We start from the raw sequence: 20,437 nt of genomic DNA, 5'->3' as shown, positions 1-20,437 counted from the left end.
TTTTGAATGAATTAATCATCTGAATTTACTTTATTGGGTAACAATTTTAGGAGTATAATTAAGTTTAAAAGTGAAATTCTTAGCTGTAGTAAGAACTAGCACATCGGTTATTTTGGTGTAACTTAGAAATTTAAAAAACCTATAAGGTATTAACATTTCAGAAAATTATATTTGTTGCTATATATTTTGTAAGTTATTCAGTAACTCTGAGCCCAAAATACTAGGTGTTCTGCAGGTGGTAAAAGATGAGCATTACCTTATAACTGGGTTGAAAAGGTAAGACAAAACATATGCAGAAGAAATAATTAGAGATCAACTATAACTCAGGACTGAATGATATGATACAAAAATTAAATACTTTTGAGAAACTCGGAAGAATAGGAGGGAATAAGATTTGACCAGAAAGGATCAAGATAAAAACTTGAATATACTCTCCTAAAGTATATATTATGGGCAGTAAACAAAACAAAACAAAAAAACTTCAGTAGATTCAGAGGTTTGATTTGGAAAACAAGGTATGTGTATGGTAGAGGCAGCTTAAGATAAGTTTGAAGACTCTACATGACCGGAGTAAGTCTCAGGGTAAGCTCAGATGTAGAATGCAGTTTTTAGGAAAATTAATATGTAGTGGTAAATGTTCTAAGGGAAGAAAGGAAATCAGTTGGGAAGCTATTGCAAGAATTCAGCTATGAAGTAAGGACCTATGCCTAAATTAAAAGGACAGCAGGGTAGACAAAAGAGGAAGAAGTAAATTGAGAGATTCTTTGAGGTAAGAATTTACAGTATTTATTGAATAGAGAACATTAAAAGAGAGGAAGATTTCCAAGGCAGTCCCAAAGGCTCTAGCTTAAGAAACAAGAATGAAAATATAATGATTTATTAAAATAAGAGAGAGTTGGCAAGAGAAGTACTGGAGGAAATAATACTAAAATCAATTTTGGAAATGTTGAAAGTGAGTGAACAATTTAGTTGTGTCCATGTAGAATGATCCCTATCTTTTCAAGGTCTCTATCTTTTTTTTTTTTCTCTCAGAAACACAGTAGTAGAGAATAGAAATTACTGCTAGCAATGCAATATGGGGGTCCTGTAGCCCCATAGTGATAGCTGAAGCCATGATCATAGACAACCACCATGAGATTGACCAGTTAGAGAGCTAAGAGTGGAGGCCTGCAGATATAGGGTCTGTAGTGGTGCTTGTGAAGGATAGGGAGGTGAGCCAAGAGAGAGATAATTAGCAGGAAATAGCTCTTGTCTACAAGGCACTGGGGACTTTTAGGCTAAGAACACTTTTGTGGGGACAGTGTCTTTGTTACCTTCTGCTAATGACACTGGAGAAAGTGGGAATATGGGCTTGAATGTCATCTTTGTTACTTGATACTTGTGTAACCTTAGGCAGTTTGTCTAAATTTCCTACTCTAAAATCTGGGATTGAACAAGTTGATCTTTTGAGGCTTTCTTTCTCCAAGTTTATGTTCCCATGCTACGATATTCTACTTCCTAGGAATACCTTTTCAAGTTGACAGAGTTAAACATTTTGTTTTGTTTTTTGCATATTTTCACTTCTGAATAGCTTCTTTTTCTCTCTTCTATTTAGTTTTACACTTCAGCTGTTTATTAAATAGCTATTATGTGCAAAGCACTAGCAGTAGAGATTTTTTAAAAAGGCAAAGAAGTCTTTGACCTCAATGAGCTTAATACATTTGGTAGGATGCAACTTGTAAACTGTTAGCTATGTGCATAAATCATTGGAAGGGAGAGTTCTAATAATTGGGAGTGATCAGAAAAGACTTCTTATAGGAGATGGCAGGATCCATTAAAAAAGTAAGGTAAGGAAGGGGAGTATATTAAAGGTGAGTGTGTGTGTGTGTGGGAAGCAAGAGATGACTGGGGGGGGGGAGGGATGTATGAAAAGTCATGGAGGCTGAAAATGGAAAAATTGAATATCAAATTCCTAAAATAGCTAACATAAATTCATAAAAAATGGGTGTGTGAAAGAGAATACTATACTATAAAATGAGTTTGTAATGGTATGTGAAAGCCTGATTATAGAGGCCTTTAAATAGCTGTCTGAGGAGTTTTATTTTGACCTAGATGCAATTGAAAGCCACTGGAGATTTTTAGCATAATAATGACATAATATTAATTTTAGACAGTTATATGGAGGATAAAAGAGAGGGGAGAAACTGGAGGCAAGGAGACTTGTGAATTAGGAAGCCATAATTGTCGTAAGGAAGGGACCTGTACTTTGGCATGATTATATCAAAATAAAGAGAGAGATAGGAGAAATATTGTGACAATACAATTGCAAGTACCCCAAAACTATAACAAGTAAGAGGGAAATCTCTAAGGTTGGGGTTGATCAGAGATGCGCTGGTCCTCAATGGAAATAGGTAATCTTGATGAATAGTTTGGGATGGGGAAGAGAATGACTTCTAGCAAGCTCTATTTTAAACATGCTGATTTAAAGAAGTCTGGGTAACATCGAAGTAAATATGTTTAGTTGTCAGTTGTTGACACAGAAATGGCGTTTAGGAAAGGGATCGGGCATCATTTTCATAAGAGAAGATAATTTGATAATTTGTCTTCCAAGTGCTTTTTATTTAAATTAATTTTTTTAATTAAAAAAATTAAACTTCAAAATGAGAAAAGAAAAATAAATTGCCATATATACAGTAGATCATAAGAGAGGATTCAACAGTGCATTTCCATTTCAAGAAAATCTATGGGGGGCCCCTAGATGGCGCAGTGGATAGAGCACCAGCCCTGAAGTCAGGAGGACCTGTGTTAAATGTGACCTCAGATACTTAACACTTCCTGGCTGTGTGACCCTGGAAAAGTCGCTTAACCTCAATTGCCTCACCCCCCCAAAAAAAGTGGGGGGGAATCTATATAACAAATACTCACATTATTTTTAAAACATTTGTATTGTTCATTGCTGTACACTTTTTACTTTATATTTTTCTCCCTTCTCTTATCCACCCTAAAGAAGGTTACAAAGAATTGACAAAGGGTAGATGTATACATACATATCTATAAATATATGCACATGTACATATATATATATATATATATATATATGTATGTATGTATGTATATGACTGTGATGCTTATTTCTGTTTCTCTGAAAGCTGATAGCATTTTGTTTCATAAGTCCAAGTCTTCCCATATTTTTCTAAATTAACCAGTTCATCATTTCCTGTACCACAGCAATATTTCAAACCCAATCACATCCTATCTGAAAGATAGTCTATCAAAGTTTTTTTTCCCAATTTTCTTCATTCTGTTCATGGCTACATAAGTTTCATTTATCCAAGAAATAATCAAAATTATCCTTTTTTATACATATATGAGTCTGAATACTGCTGAATCTACTTCCTTTACATCTTTTTTTCTCTTTTAAGTTCCAGATCTTTTGGTCTTCCAAATGAAGTTTGTTGTAATTTTTTCTAACTAAAAATAATTTTTAAGTAATTTAATTGAGATGACATTGAATAAATAGATTTAGATTTCCCCCCCTTAGGCAATTGCGGTTAAGTGACTTGTCCAGGGTCATACAGCCAGGAAGTGTTAAGTGTCTGAGGTCAGATTTGAATTCAGCTCCTTCTGACTACAGGCTGGTGCTCTATCCATTGTATAACCTATCTGCCCCAGATAGTTCTATTTTTAATCCATTCCTAATGAGAGTAAGGTTCCAGTACTACCTGTCCTCTCCTCTATTAGCTTTCTCTTTATCAGTATTTCCTTTTATGTCTCATTTATTTGAGATAATTACTTTTTTATCTATTCTTAGAGTTTTACTTTTTTTTAGTATCATTCCATCATACTTGTCTCCTCCCGTGCCTTTCTTTTAAATTACCTAAATGATGGTGACAGTCATGAATGCTTCAATATTTCCATATATACAAAGTAAATAATTTGATTTTATTGACTCCCTTATAACTGGTTTTTAATGTTTATCTTTTATTTCTCCTGAATGTTATATATTGAATTTTCCTTTAAGTTTTGGGCTCCTGAAAGGTGTTGAGATAAAGAGAACATAGAAAAGAGAACACTTAAGACAAAGTCCATGAATAGCACTTCAGAAGGAAAGGATGAGGAAGGTAGTTGTTAGAGGAGGATGAATCCAGGAATAGATATGGAATAGTATAAAGATAGAGGGAAGGCCATAGATTTATTCATTAAGAGCTGTAGCCTGAGAGGGAGCAAATTCAGTTAAGCTATGGAATTGTGGAACATATACTTTAAGAGATTGGAAAGTAAATGGTAGATGAGAAAATGGAAATAACAAGGGGAGATAGCTTTTTGGGAACTTGACTGGGAAAGGGAAAAGAATTGTATAATGATAGCTTGAAAGAAGTGTCAAAGCCAAGCAAAATGCTTTAAAAATGAGGGAGTTGGCACTGTTTTAGACACTGCTGTAGGAAAGAAAGAAAGAATAGGGGACAATAGAAGAGTTTTTCCAAAGATGAGAAGAATAGGAGAGAAAATGGAGCTCATGATGGATTATCCTCTTATTCTTATTTTCATTAAAGTAGTTATAAGAACTTCTGCTGAGAAAAAGTAAGGCATGGATTGGAGGTAGGAGGCAGCTGAAAGATTTGCCCCAGATGCTGAGGAAGATGTAATTGAGTCATTCAGGGAAAAAAAATGAAAAGGGTTCCTTTGCAATTGATAATGAAAGTTTATGTTGAAAAGATTATCTTTTTAATGTACATGAGGACTCCCTTTAGTTATGTTCAGCAATGGCAAAGCAAATGCCAAATGTGGATAGTGTGGGTAATTCAAGCTTTAGGATTAGTGATAGGATAAAGGATGTAAAGAATTCAGAGATTCTTACTTGTGAAGTCAGATGAAATGGTCTTGACTTGGCTCTTTACTGAGACCATAGTGGTGCTGGACTGGGAGAACTGAGAGAGCAAGAGGGTTTGAAGATCTCCCTTCCATAGGGTACGTTCGGGAGAGGTACTCTCTCCATTTCCAGGTTGGGGGTAGTTGAATAGAAGAGGTTGCTGATGAATCATCTTGAACATGCTCCAAAGAGTCTTCTGCAAGTTTGTCATCTTTTGGAACTGTTGAAGTCTTCTGTGGTCTTTTGGTGTTTCTGGTCGTATGATTTTTGGTATTGTTTTAGAAGAGTAGCCATGCGAGACTTTAGTTTCTCAGAAGTCTTGCACTCTTCTTTACTTCTTGAGAAGTCTTCCAAGTTCTCTTCCTTGGCTTTTTGATACTCCTGGTTACATGTCTTTATGTTTCTTTTTGAAAGAGTAGCCATCTTGGAAATTAGTTCTTTCAACAAATTATCCAAGTTCTCGTATCCCTTGGCTTTTTGGTGCTCCTGGTCACTTGTGGTTTTAGTTTCTTTTGGAGAAGTAGCCATCTTGGAATTAATTCTTTTGAGGAGGCTTCTAAGTCTTCTTCTTTTCTACATTTTTGGTATTCCTGGTCACTTGTGTTTATGGTTCTTTTTGGGGGAGTAGCCATCTTGGACATTAGTTCTTTTGAGGAGGCATCCAAGTTCTCTTCTTCCTTGGCTTTTTGGTGTTCTTGGTCACTTGTGGTTATGGTTTTTTTTGGAGGAGTAACCATCTTGGACATTAGTTCTTTTGAGGAGGCTTCCAAGTTCTCTTCTTCCTTGGCTTTTTGGTGTTCCTGGTCACTTGTGTTTATGGCTCTTTTTGGAGGGGAAGAACAGGTTTATTGATGAAGGCCAGTTATTCAGTCAATAAGCATTGATAAGAAAGCAATATCTAAGGTACAGCATCCCTGTATGGGATGGAGACACATTGAAGGGTATACATTAGAGTTGAGACTGGTGAAGTGGGAAATTAGAATGTTTGAGGAATGTCATTGTGCCCTAAGTAAGGTGTTTGAGGTTAGTATGGAGACATTGTAAGCTAAGTGGATCACAGCAGTGAAGGTTTGGTAATATAGGATGATGGAATTAAATTGCAAAGTTATAGCAATAAAGGGGGATAGTTGTCTTGCTGATTATGTTGTGGTAACTAAAAGAAGGAACACTCAATCTAGTTTTACAGAAGATGGCCAATGTCTTCTAGAGGGGGCTAAGTTTTCTTGAGTTCCAGAAGATGGAAAGAATGTTGAAGTGAAGAAATTTAGGGTAGATAGGTTGGTTAACAAGAGAGTAGGGGGCTTTGGGGCACTAGTCAACATGAAGAGAGACACCTTGGACAAGTCAATTCTTTTCTAGGCTTCCTTTCTTTAACGGTAAAAGAAGAATGGAACTAGACGATCTCCAAGGCCTTATTCAGCTCCACTGGTCTATTTTGTGGAAGAATAGATAAGCTGTAGATTGGAAAAAGGGGGCAGATGTGGGTTGAATAGGGCTGTCACTGATTTACAGTGAAAATGGGAATGATGTTTGACAATCTGTCTGCCATGAGGTAGAAAAAGAATTGGTAAGGCCATCTGTACTCTTTAATAATATCCCTTCCTCTTTGCCAAATTTTGTTTGTCTTTACAGACTGCCTCTGTGTGTATTCTCTGTATTGCTGGCACTTAGCTCATAGTCTTTTCTCATAAGCTTCTCATGTGTGTACATTTATATGCCAGGAAGGGGCCACAGCTTTCCTGCTTAATCTTTTCTACAATCCTAGGACACCCTAGTGCTCAGTAGGTGCTGGTAGCTGACTGGTGTATCTTCTCTTTTAAAGTGTATGTAAGATGTGCAGCAATGCACATAATTATTTGAGGTAACTATTTCAGGCTGTGTGCAGTATATTCAAAGTACAATCATTTAAAATGTCAGTTTTATTGAATTTGTTGTAAATATTATGACTGTTTGTTCCCGTTAACAGATTCAATTTTGAAATTGGTATATACAAATTGTTTTTTATGAATTTATTATCCAATTTAGTAATTAGTAATTAGTAGTAATGCAGCTTCCTTATTCTAATTCAGCAAGAAGTTGAAAACTTTAAGAAGCTAAATCTTATTAGTAAAGAGCAATTTGAGACTCTAGCACCTGAACCTCCCTTTGAGCCAAATCTAGACGTTCCTGTAGGACCCTCACAGTCTCAACAAGGTATGTAAATTTGTTTTTTCTCCACATTTTAAATCACTTGAATGATGTTCCTTCTTCTGTTTGTTTTTCTTGGTTCTAGATTATAGAGACTGTAGAATACAGTCATTTATAAGTCATGTCATATAAATATAATTAGGCAACTATACAAATAAGCTTAATTAAATAAACATATTTCTAAGTGCCCAGATTTTCCTGGGCAAGTGATTACTAAATTGGAACACCTGTTATAACTAACTTTATGAATGGGAATGGAAGGGAAAGGAAGAGAATAAGCATTTATTAGACACTGAATTATGTGCCCCAGATATCTGAGTTAAACACTTTGCAACTATTATCTCATTTAATCCTCAAAACTGCAAAATAGATGCTATTATGTTCCCCATTTTATAGATGAGGAAACTGTGAGATTCAGTGACTTTTACAGAATCTCACAGATAAAATTTTCTGAGTCTGGATTTGAACTCGGGCCTTCTTAACCTCCAGATCGTTATGTCTTTTTTTTTTTTCCCCTTTCCCACATTTCTTATTTATTCATTAATTTTTTTTATTAAGGCTTTTTATTTACAAAGAATATGCATGAGTAATTTTTCCAACATTGACCCTTGCATAACCTTTTGTTGCAAATTTTTTCCCTTTTTCCTCCCACCTCTTCCCCTATCTAGCAGGTATATGTCCCTTTTTTGTGCTAATTATCAGGAATAGGTCCTCTAGTCAGTAAAGGCGATGGTTACCTACATAGTGTTACTTGCAGGCTACAGGGAAAGTTTTCTGCTCTAAATAAATGAAGGGATCTCTTAAGTTGACATTTTCATGTGTGAAATTTGGTCTCTAGTCATTCTCTCACATGAGGCAAAAGTTCCTGGGAAAAGTATAACATGTAAGCCCTACCATTTATTGTTATTGTCATAATGATCAGAGCATTTCTTGAGAGCAGATTTTGGTAGAGTATGGTGTTCCCTAAATGGATAGACATAGACTAGCTGGAGGCAGGTGGTGCAGGGCAGCAGGAGTCAGAGGCTTAGTACAGCGCTCAGCTCTGTCAATGACTGCTGACATTGGGCAAGTCACAATTTTCTTTGTGTGTTGAATAATGTCTGCTGTACTCAATGACCTCTGAGTTCTTTTCCAGCTTTAGATCAGTGATTTTATGGTCTTGTGACACTTGTTAGTCAGGGGCAGTGGTGGGGCAAGGGCCACCAAAAAAAAAAAAAAGGCGGCTCTGGAAATCAGAGTAGACTTCATGGTCTCATAATTTTTTTGTCCTTCCTCAGTGTGCCGGTGGCTCTTTATCTAGAAAAACGATTTTTTTGTCATCCTTGTCATTTTATTGTGGCCTCCTAATTTTTTTTTAATATTTTATTTTATTTTATAATAACTTTATATTGACAGAATCCATGCCAGGGTAATTTTTTTTACAACATTATCCCTTGCACTCGCTTCTGTTCCGATTTTTCCCCTCCCTCCCTCCACCCCCTCCTCTAGATGGCAAGCAGTTCTAGTGGCCTCCTAATTTTGATGCTGCCATTCTGACCATAGTGGAATGGTAAATTTGAGTAATTTATAAGACCTAGAAGGAGTTAGGAGGGAAGAAATTAAGAGGTAGCCAGTGAAGGGCATTCTCAGATTTGAAAGAAAGGCATTATAATGAGCTAGACAACACTCTTGTTAAAATCATTCATTCATCCCATCCACTATTGAAGATCAGTCTATCAGGCACTAATGATACATAGGTGAATATGAAGAAGGTCCTACTCTGTAGGACCTCAGCAGTCTAATAAATTCATTCAACAAGCATTTATGAAGCAGTGTAACAAGGTAGGGTGCCAATAGCTCTCACCTCTTTTATCTCATTGCCCTTTTTTAAGGGATGGTTGTGATAGAATATTCTGCTTATGCCCTTTCCTCAGTCTCTGGTGCAATTGTGAGAGATGTGATGATATACAAAAAGTAAAGATGAGATGAAGATAACATTTCAACAACAACTTTGTTGTAAAGTGTTAATATTTTTAGTGAGAGTTGTGTGATTGAATAGGTTTCATTATTTTGGAAAATGTTGATTTAATATTATGTAGTAATTTGAAGGCCTAGTTCTAAGTTCCATTTATTTTGCAATTTGTTTTGAATGGTTGTCACAGCTGGTAAAGCTAGATCCTTCACAAAGATTACAAGATAGATGCAGATGAGAGAAATGCATTCTTTTTTGTCATTTCCTTCCCTCCACCCTCTCCATCTCCACTTAATAGTATTTTATTTTTTTCCAATTACATGTAAAGATAGTTTTCGACATTCACGGTTTAAAGATTGTTGAATTTCAAATTTTTTTTCCTCCCTCACCTTCTTCCTCCCATTTACAGTTATTTTAAATATATTTACATATTAGTCATGTGGTGAAAGAAAAAAGCAGAACAAAAGGGAAAAACCACATGAAAGAAAAAACAAATATGAAACTATTATGTATGCTTCAATCTGCATTCAGTCTCCATAGTTCTTTCACTGGATGCAAATGGCATTTTTCATTCCAAGGCTATTGGAGTTGTCTTGGATCGGTGCATTGCTGAGAAGAGTTAAGTTGATCACCACAAAATTTTGCTGTTACTGTGTACAGTTTTCTCTTCATTCTGCTCACTTCACTCAGCATCAGGTCATGTAAGTCTCTCCAGGCCTTTCTGAAATCATCCTGATGATAATTTCTTATAGAATAATAGTATTCTATTACCTTCACATACCACACCTTATTCAGCCATTCCTCAACTGATGGGCATCCATTCAATTTCCACTTACTTGCCACTATAAAAATTGCTTCCTTGAGAAATTTTTGCACATGTGGGTCTTTTCTCCTCTTTATAATCTATTTGGGATGCAGACCTACTAGTGACACTGCTGATCAAAAGGGAGTGCACATTTTTACAATCCTTTGGTCATCATTCAAAATTGTTTGAGGAGTGATTGTGTTTGCTGAATTGTGACAGGCCCAAATAGGGACTGGGGTAGAGATGAGAACTCTGGGGAAGTATTGCTTAGAGTATCAAAAAAGAAATTACAGAACAGACATAGCTAGGATATGCCAGGGGCAGAATTTGAACACAAGTCTTTCTAGTTCCAAGGATTAGATTTTTATCTATTTTGCTCTATTGCTTCACAGTGAAATGGCAGTCATTTTAAATCACAAACCATACAGGCAGAAGTTTTTTTGAAATTCACCTATTTAAGATTTCTACTTTTTCTGATGTCAGTCTCTTGCAAACTATAATTGCAACCTGTTCCATTTTTCTATTTTTAGCAAATAAGTGGGATAAGGAGACAAAGTTATTTTCTTAATAATATCAGTTGCTTTTGGGTACCTAGATCATGGTTCTTCCTAAGGAGCTGACCCCCTGAAACAAGGGAAGAGATTGGGAGCTTGCCACAATCAGGGAGGGGATGGAAAGAAAGGGCAGTCTATGTATTAAGGGATGGATTATAAAGATAAAGACAGTGCTATATATGGGGACAAGTCCCATATTACACTGTTGCAGGGAGGGTGAAATATAAGTCTTCTCCCCTTACCCTTTGTAGGTTTACTCTTGGGGGCTATGCAAGGAGTCCCCTGGAGGTTTATAGGAACACTGCTTTATATGATACTTAAAAGAATGGGAGCACGATGCATAGTGAGTCTGTAGCAAATTACATAGCCAGAGCTATGACATCATGGTATCTCATCATGGTAAGCTGGTTTGGGATAAGAATTTATAAAACTATGTATTCATTAGAGAAATGATGATCATCAAAATTGAAATTTTAAAATTGTGCTAACATTTTAATTGTCTTCCTATTTTACAGACTTGACTGATGAACTGGCTCATAAATTATTTGGTATTTCAGAAGTGTCTTCAACAACAATGGCTCGTTCTTTGCCAACAGCAGTTCCAGAATCTCCAAGAGTTCATCCTGCAAGAACACCCAAAACACCCCGTACACCTAGATTACAAGATCCAAACAAAACACCAAGATTTTATCCTGTTGTGAAGGAACCGAAAGCCATTGATGTAAAGGTAAACTGAAGAACTCTGAATATAAAATTAGTTGTGCTTTTAAAAGTTTCTACACATTTTTCTGGCCTACTTTAGTTCCTAAGAAGTTCATACTAAAATGCATCTGTGACACCTCACTGTTGCAAATATTTCTTCTAAATCAAGTCATTAAATCTTATGAGATTCTTGTTCATGATATTCTTTTTAGAAATCATAGGATCATTAATGTTACACAAAGAATTTGCCCACTGAACTAAAATGAGCTGTTATGAGCTTTTTAAAAAATATATTTCAGGTACCAAGATAGCACTTGACCTGATTATGCCTCATTTCATATGGATGTACTTGACCTCACCACTTTTCCTGATTAAATATTTCCTTGACTCTCTTTCATGATCTTGATTTTTCAGATCTTGATTGGTAAGGTACTATTTATTTAAACTAACCATCTAAGCTTTCCATTGTGATATTAGACATCTATAATTTATATTCTTCAAAGATTGTGCTATTTTATGATTTCTACATTGTGAGGAGAGGTCTATTACAAGATTTGGGGGGTTGGGGGAGGAATCTTAGAGTAGATTCGGACCCCTGAACACATTGTATGATTTTCTAAATGATCTTCAGGACACTTTTTTATAACCCTAAGCTGAACTTATTCTCTGTCTGAACTATCTGTACAGTATATTTGTTACTGATCACCTAATCCTTCACATGTGTCCAACTGTATATTGTAGACTCAGCATATTGCTTTGTCTACTTGTGTTTACATATATTAATAGAAGGTTCTCTCTTGAGTGGTCCCTGTGGATTTCAGTCAGTTCATTGTCATCTACAAATAGATGCCTCAGTTTGTCCTACCAAGTCATGCTTTTTTTAAAATAAAAAAATAAATGACCACTTTACCTTTCACTCAGTTTTGTAACCCTGAAAGTGTCTTGTGTTTTAGAAAGTCATTAGAAAATCTCTCTCTCATCAAGATTTCCATCAAGGATATCCTTGTCATGAGAAGATGAGCATAGACATTGGTAGTGTCTCTTCCTTCCCCTAAAATATCTTGAAAAATCCATCCCTTCAGTGCTTTCAAAATCGCCACCTTCAAAGCATCATCAAGATATAGGAGTTCATAAATAAAATTACCTTAGTGATGATTCTTTTGATGAGAAGGCGATTACTTCTTTGAATTTGTGTAGTAAAGTTAGAGGACATAATGAAATGATGAAGCTTCCTACTGCCTTAGCTCCTGTAGGTAGTTTAGCTACGAGCAAAACTACTTGTTTAAGTTATGAGACTTGTAATGTGTGTGAGAGAGAGAGATGTTTTGAGTTTTGTGACTTCATATGATTTCACAATGTGTTATCCATAGTATGAAAATGTTTTACCTGCTTTACTCTCAGAGGGTTTTAATTTACTTGTTAAGTTCACACTACTGAAAAGTAATTGCAATGTTTGACTTCTTTTCTTTTAGATTCCAAGAAAGAGAAAAACACGGCATAGTACAAACCCCCCTCTAGAGTGTCATGTTGGTTGGGTAATGGACTCCAGAGATCACAGGCCAAGAACGTCCTCCGTCAGGTAGCTACAGGATCTTTTGTTGTTCTTGATTGCACGTTGTTAATGGGGGGACAGAAGATATTGAGATTGAGCATTTAAAAATTGATACGGCAACTACCACAAGAGGGCAGAGACTATTTTCTCTTTTTTATTATGATGCCTTCCCTTCCTTCTCTCCTGACCTTCCCTTCACCCTCAGCTTCTAACACAGCATCTTGCACGTAGGAAGCATTCAGTGAATATTTGATGAATGAATGGAAAATGTTTCTAGGATATAAGAACCTAGAGACTGGAAAAATAAAAGAATTATGAGAAGAGGAACAAAGAATGAAAAGTAGAAATCAGTAGTAAATATGATAATAGGTCACTATTTGGGTTTTAGAACTTACATTCTTCTTTCCCTCTTTTAAGTGAATACAGATTTTCCTTAAAAAAAAAAAATGACAGTTCTTAATCTTAATTTGCATATTGTTCAGAACAATAAAGATTCTCCTTTACTGAGGGATCATCTTAACACAAATCATCCATTTTTAGAGCTAAACATCACTAGGTCATATTGTTTGTTTTGAAGGACTCCCAGGACAAAGAGGCACATTAGTGAAATCTTTAAATGGAAGCTGTCTGCCTGTCTCCCTGTCAGTATTGGAGAGGGGTTTTCTCAGTATTCAGGGTTTGGGTATCTAACTAAGGTTTCTAATTCCTGGTGCTTAGCAAGGGTTTTTGTTTTGTTTTGTTTTGTTTTGTTGTTATAGCTTTTTATATACAGAACATATATATGGGTACTTTTTCAACATTGACCCTTGCAAAAACTTCTGTTTCAACTTTTCTCCTCCTTCCCCCCACTCCCTCCCCTAGAATGTAGTCCTATACATGTTAAATATGTTAAAGTATATGTTAAATACAATATATGTATACATATTTATACAGTTATCTTGTTGCACAAGAAAGATCGGATTTAGAAAGAAGGTAAAAATTAACCTGAGAAGAAAAAACAAAAATGCAAGCAAATAATAACAGAAAGAGTGGAAATGTTATGTTGTGTTCCATACTCATTTCCCATAGTTCTCTCTCTGGGTGTAGCTGATTCTCTTCTTTACTGAACAATTGGAACTAATTTGGATCTTTTCATTGTTGAAGAGAGCCACGTTCATCAGAATTGATCATCATGTAGTATTGTTGTTGAAATGTATAATGATCTCCTGGTTCTGTTCATTTCATTCAGCATCAATTCATGTATATCTCTCCAAGCCTTTTCTGTATTCATCCTGCTGGTCATTTCTTATGGAATATTAATATTCCATAACATTCATATAACACAATTTATTTAGCCATTCTCCAATTGGTGGGCATCCCTTCAATTTCCAGTTTCTTGCTCCTACAAAAAGGGCTGCCACAAACATTTTTGCACATATAGGTCCCTTTCCTTTCTTTAAGATCTCTTTGGGATATAAGCCCAGTAGTAACACTGCTGGATCAAAGGGTTTGCACAGTTTGATAACTTTTTGAATATATTTCAAATTGTTCTCCAGAATGATTGGATCCATTCACAACTTCACCAATAGTACATCAGTGTCTCAGTTTTCCCACATCCCCTCCAACATTTGTCATTATCTTTTCCTGTCATCTTAGCCAATCTGACAAGTGTGTAGTGGTAACTCAGAGTTACCTTAATCTGCATTTCTCTGATCAATAATGATTTGGAGCTTTTCATGTGACTAGAAATAGTTTCAATTTCTTCATCTGAAAATTGTTCATATCCTTTGACCATTTATCAATTGGAGAATGGCTTTGATTTCTTATAAATTAGAGTCAATTCTCTATATATTTTGGAAATGAGGCCTTTATCAGAACCTTTAGCTTGTAAAAGTGTTTTCCCAGACTTCCCTTCTAATCCTGTCCAAATTAGTTTTATTTGTACAAAAGCTTTTTAATTTAATATAATCAAAATTTCCTATTTTGTGATCAATAATGATCTCTAGTTCTTCTTTGGTCACAAATTCCTCCTCCACAAGTCTGAGAGGTAAACTAGCCTATGTTCTTCTAATTTATTTATAAGCTCATTCTTTATGCCTAGATCATGAACCCATTTCGACCTGATCTTTCCAGATGAATTTTGTTGTTATTTTTTCTAGGTTATTAAAATAGTTTCTGGGGAGTCTGATTGGTATAGCACTAAATAAATGCGTTAGTTTAGGTAGTATTGTCATCTTTATTATATTTGCTCAACCTATCCAGGAGCACTTAGTATTTTTCCAATTGTTTAGATCTGACTTTATTTGTGTGGAAAGTGTTTTGTAGTTTTGCTCTTATACTTCCTGACTTTCCCTTGGCAGATAGATTCCCAAATATGTTATACTATTGGCAGTTATTTTAAATGGAATTTCTCTTTGTATCTCTCTTAGCAAGGCTTTTAATCACAGGTCATTGAAGTGTGTGGGAAGTGGTGAATTGCTCTTCTTCACTCATCATCATCATTACATTTTTTAAGTATATATGTAAAATTAAGAAAGTTCATTAGTGTTAATGTAAAAAGGACTGAATAATTTCTATATATAATGTAGGTTTTGTAGTGTTTGATAATAAGGCCTTCTAGTCCTTTTTTCTTCTTTTTGTTTTTTTATTGGTTTTTAATTGATGTTTTCCATTTCTTACATCCCATCATAATCCATGTTCTCATCCTTTTCTACAAATAATTTCCTCTTTCTAATTGGCTTTGGTACTTATACTGCTTTCCCTGAGTTAGAGAAAAGCACTTCTTAGAACTTTCTCAGTTTTCAGCAGTGACTTTCAGATATATACATATTAATGACTTCAAAATATCCTTGTTGAGTTCAGCTTAGCATTGTTGAGTATGTTCTGAGAACTTTTCTGTGTGGATTGCAGTTCACTTAATCGATAAGCATTTATTAAATGCCAGGCACTGTTAGGGACAGAGAAAGAAAGTCTCTACTCTCAAGGAGGAATTTAAATAGCTAAACAAAATATAAGTAGTAAAAATGTAAAAAAAAAAAATGTAAGTAGTAAATACAAAATGCATTTAACTCTGAGTGGAGGGGATTGGCAAGGGTAATGTGACATGCACTGGGGAGTCTTGTCATTATTCTTTAGAAGCAACCAAGGAGGCAGCCTGTTTTAGTGACAGGCCCCATGCAGAGGTGTGGAGGCCAGAAATGGATTGGTACACACAAGGGAGAGGAGAAGCCATCTTTGTAGATCGTAGAAGGGAAGAGTGTAATTAGGCAGAGGTCAGGTTTTGAGGATTTTCTATTCAAAGCCAAAGAGCAGTTTAAATTCTCTTTTAGAGGCATAAAGACCTCTGGTGATTTGTTGAAAAAACATGTTTGGTAGCTGTGTGAAGGATAATTTGGAACAGGCAGATTTCATAAAAGTACAACTCACATATTGAGTTCAAAAGGACCTCGGCAGTCCACCAGTCCAATCCACACACACAAAAATGAATCTCCACATAATAGCCCGAAAAGTCAAGTCTTTGCTTGAAGACTTCTCAAGAGAGAAGAGAGAGAGAGCGCATATTTTTCATATCTCTATTCATTCATCCATCTATCTGTTTATTTATTTCATATTATAGTCCAAGAAGGCTCTGATACCTTTGGCCTCTTCCCCTCCCTCCCCCTGGAATATCCCTGGCTCCTGGCTCCTTCCTTTCTCTCTTCAAATATGTTCATCCTTAAGAAGTGAAAAATGAAAAAATGCCCTTTTTCTGAGTTCCATTTCTCTATTTCCAGCTCCTATGTATGTTCTAAACAGAACTCATTAAACTGTTCCTCCCAAAACATGGCTTTTTCCAACTAACCTATTGTTGATGAAGAAACCAGCCTGCTCTACATCAGCCATCATTGCAGATATTTCCTTTTCTCCTAGAGCCCCTCATTTCCTTTGTGGTTCAGGTCTTCTCCAGGGTCTTTGCTAATCTTACTTAGCTTCTAAGGCCATCACCCTATGAACTTCCGTATCGTCTCAGTACAAATGAACACACTTCTGTGTACATAGATTCTTTCTATCTCTGTCTCTTGCTCCCTTTCTCCTTTCTGCTAAAATAAAGACTTGCAGGAGATGGTATGGCTTATGTCATTTCATATTTTCAGCTCCTAAATAAAGTACCTGTCATAATGATAAGTAGTTATTTAAAAACCTGCCTCTGCTCAGAGAACCCTAGTGAGCATCTTTCATTAGCTTCTAGGGCAGGACAGGACTCAGCTTTTAAAGGCCTTCTCTTCACAGTGCTTCTTCAGACTCTCCAGACTGCACACTCCTTTCCATCTGTAGATGGAAAGTGTGAATAAGCTGACCCTCTTGATGCTTCCCGTCCATGACATTTTAGCACCCATCCCACAATGCTCTCTTTAGCAATTCCTAGTTCCCTCCAGGCCCATAATACTGATTCTTCTGATCTTATTGTACTGCTGACTCCCCCTCTCTCGTGAAATCACTTCAGCTTTACTTTGTGTACAGATCATATTCACATATCTGTGCACATGGGGCATCTCCTCACAATCTAAGTACATTGAGATCAGGAGCCTATATCATTTTTTCTTTGTATTCTTGACACTTTAGCCCTTCTGGTAGCACAGCATCATAATGCCTGCTGACCAACTGATTGGTTGTTAGAACTTGTCAGATGCTTTTTCAGAATGGCTTTAACAAGTTTTCCATTTAAAGACTGAACTCTGAGAAAGTACATCTTTGTATTTTTTTGGAGTAACTAAGTACTTAGATGATTCCAAGAATCTGAATATTTTTCTAGGATATTTAGGGAATATATTAGTAAAAAATGCTTCAATTTTTAGTCTTTAAAAACTCTTCTGATTAACAGGGTTTCATGATTTTTTTTCTTTTTTTAATCAGTTACATCTCTCAATTCATTTTTTGACATTCATTTTTAAAAGTTTTGAGTCCCAAATTCTTCTACTCTTTCCACAACCCTCTCATTGAAGGGGCAAATAATTTAATAATAGATTTTACATGGGCATTCATGCAAAACATTTCCATATTAGCCATGTTTCAAAAGAAATAAAGTTTAAAAAATATGTACTTCAGTCTGCATTCAAAGTCTATCAGGTCTTTAAGGTGGATAGCATTTTTCATTATAAATCTTTCAGAATTTTCTTGGATTATTGTATTGCAGAAAATAGCTAAGTCATTCACAGTTGATTATTGTACAATATTTGCTGTTACTTCACTCTGTATCAGCTTAGGTTTTTCAGAAACCATCCTGCATGTCATTTCTTAAAACACAGTACTATTCCATCACAATCATATGCCTACCACAACTTATTCACCCATTCCTCATTTGATGAGCATCCCCTTGATTTACAATTCTTTGCTTCCACAAAAAGCTGCTATATTTTTGTATAGCTAGGTCCTTTTCTTTGATCTTTTTGGGCTACAGATATATCAGTATTGTCATATATTTTGAAAGTACATTTTTATTGCTGTCTTTTGCTTTTTACATTATCTGCATTACTCTCATAATCTTATGCATCCCTGTCTTGGAGAGCTGTCCTATATAACAGTATTCTCATATTTAAAAAAAAAAAAGTTTTTTTGACATTTCAATCGCAGCAATCTTGATGTATGTGTGAATCTGTGTGTACATACATGTATACATGTTGGGTAGATATACATTATATATCACATATATATGAAAAATATATAAAATGCATTGTTAATTGATAATACATTCACACTGTAGTTTCTCAAAGCAGATCTCTTAGCAACTCAGAATTTTAGACTTTCTGGATTGGGTCATGAGAAAACATTAAGTTCAGGAGTCCTCTATCTTGTGTCCTAAACCCCCTTTGCAGGCTGTTGGGTTTGTTCTCTGAATAATATTTTTTAGTTTATCCAGTAAAACAATTAGGATTTAAAAGAAAACCAATTATATTGAAATATGCTTATCAAAACTTTTTTGAAAACACCCTCACAGACTCCAGGTTAAAACTCTCTCCCTACTTCTCCATCCCCTTTCCCCCATTTAAATCCAATCCTTTCTTTTTGTAAGAACAAATTGAAATTTACCTACTGCTTACTATGATAATGAATTACAATTTATGTGGCCTTTTAGGTAAATTTATGTGATTTGTGGAACATGAAGACATATTCTTATAAAGAAGTAAATGTGTGATGAATTACAATATGGTTTCTTTCCTTGGCCATGCATATGATACATACACATATATAATATATGTGATTTTAACATAATCTTAAATGCAGAGTGGTGTCTTATTGCCATTGATAGCTTAAAAGTGCACTCAGACTTTGGATGTATTTGGAGTAATGAATGTCTTCTGTCCTTTGCTAGTGGGCTAGACTTGCTGGTCTCTGAGATGACCTTTATGTTTAAAGTCAGTGATTGAAAGAATGGAGCTCTGAGCCACAGATGCTCAGGCTGCACCTAAAATTTTCCTATGCAACACAAGCAATGTTACTCCAGATATTAATGCAGGTTTTTTTTATTGGGTTCCTAATAGGACGTTCCTATGCATATTTCATTGAATTAGCAGAAAGCCAGTGCTTGCTGCTTCTGAGCCTTCTCCATTTTATAATAAAAGTGAATTGTTTGTAAATATGACAAGACTCCAGGGGTAGAGGATAGATCTGATTAAAGCCAGCAAAACTTGGGTCGACGTATCCTGCCTTTGAAAACCCCTAGTGGCTTGTGAGAGAGAGGCAAATCCATTTAATCTCTCAGTATTAATGTAATTAACTTTCTAGAACTGTGAATTGCAAAGAAAGTGCCCAGTCTGTGTGGGTAGAGGACATAATCCTTACTTGAAGCTGCATATGTCATTTACTTCTGATTATTTTAATCACTACTTCAGTTTTTAATTTATAACTTTTAATTTTCTGGTTTTTATGTTTTGATTTTATATATACACACACACACACACACACACACACACACACACACACAGGTTTCAATTGCTACAAATTTTTTATGGCATAGTAAGTTAATTAAATTATAAAAAATAAGGTTCTTTTAGAAGAATTCAAACGGTGATAAAACGTACAATTTGGTTTTGCCTGTTTGTCTTTGTGCAGCATGTGGTGGGAGAGAAACCCCTTAGACTAAACCCTAACCCTTTTTTCACTGATATTCCAATTAAGTTATTTTTTTTTTTTAATTTTCAAACAGTAGTTCAAATGCTTCACCCTCAGAAGGTGCACCACTGGTAGGAAGCTATGGATGTACCCCTCATTCTCTCCCAAAATTCCAGCATCCTTCTCATGAACTTTTGAAGGAAAATGGCTTTACTCAACAAGTATATCATAAATATCGTCGAAGGTGCCTAAATGGTAAGGTTCCTATCAGTTGCCTATAATTTAAGATTGTTAAAGGAAATTTTTTTCCTATTAATTAGTATTTTAAAAGCTATGAAATTTCTATTGTTAGAATTCTTTTTCTTTCATTTTAATAAAATTATATCATGCTAACACTTTAGGTCTTGGAGATCAGCTACTAATAATTATAGCTCATAATTATTAATTCTTTCTGTAAAAATCTAAACTTTTTATTTGAGCCAACAAAAAACTAATTTTATTTATCTTAAGTTTTTATTTATCTATATAACATTTGAAAGTTAAAGTGTTTAATCAAATGAACCTTTTTTCATTCTTAAGCTTAAATTTTAGCAATAGAATTGGAGAGTTCTGGAAAAGTTTTTTGGATTTCTTCAATAGTTTTAAGTGTTGTTTTTTTAAATTGGTTAAGGTTTATGATTTAACCCTTTTGACTTAAGTAATTTTTAAAACATTAGTTTTCTTGATTTAAGTTAATAGATTGTACATATATACATACACACACACACAC

The 20,437-nt window shown here is 35.2% G+C and overlaps 1 protein-coding gene and 1 long non-coding RNA gene across 5 annotated transcripts in view; one reads left to right on the top strand and one right to left on the bottom strand.

Annotated features, from left to right (window-relative positions):
- The window catches only part of LARP1B (La ribonucleoprotein 1B), a 96,222-nt gene that overhangs the window by 56,022 nt on the left and 19,763 nt on the right, over positions 1–20,437 (top strand). For all 4 annotated transcript variants that reach the window (XM_051966497.1, XM_051966495.1, XM_051966496.1 and 1 more), the window contains 4 exons: positions 6,919–7,042; positions 10,862–11,073; positions 12,521–12,627; positions 19,763–19,923. In XM_051966497.1, coding sequence (XP_051822457.1) covers positions 6,919–7,042; positions 10,862–11,073; positions 12,521–12,627; positions 19,763–19,923 — 604 coding nt within the window. The remainder of the gene's footprint in view (positions 1–6,918; positions 7,043–10,861; positions 11,074–12,520; positions 12,628–19,762; positions 19,924–20,437) is intronic.
- On the bottom strand, positions 10,812–12,350 carry LOC127541255 (uncharacterized). The gene is made up of 2 exons (XR_007948412.1): positions 12,193–12,350; positions 10,812–10,969 (listed from the first exon to the last, which is right to left on the bottom strand). It is a non-coding gene; the product is annotated as an uncharacterized LOC127541255 (long non-coding RNA).

The sequence above is a fragment of the Antechinus flavipes genome, chromosome 6, assembly GCF_016432865.1.
Source record: "Antechinus flavipes isolate AdamAnt ecotype Samford, QLD, Australia chromosome 6, AdamAnt_v2, whole genome shotgun sequence".
NCBI classification, from domain to species: domain Eukaryota; kingdom Metazoa; phylum Chordata; class Mammalia; order Dasyuromorphia; family Dasyuridae; genus Antechinus; species Antechinus flavipes.
The sequence above is the reverse complement of the archived record's forward strand: the minus strand, read 5'-3'. Positions and strand labels throughout refer to the sequence as shown.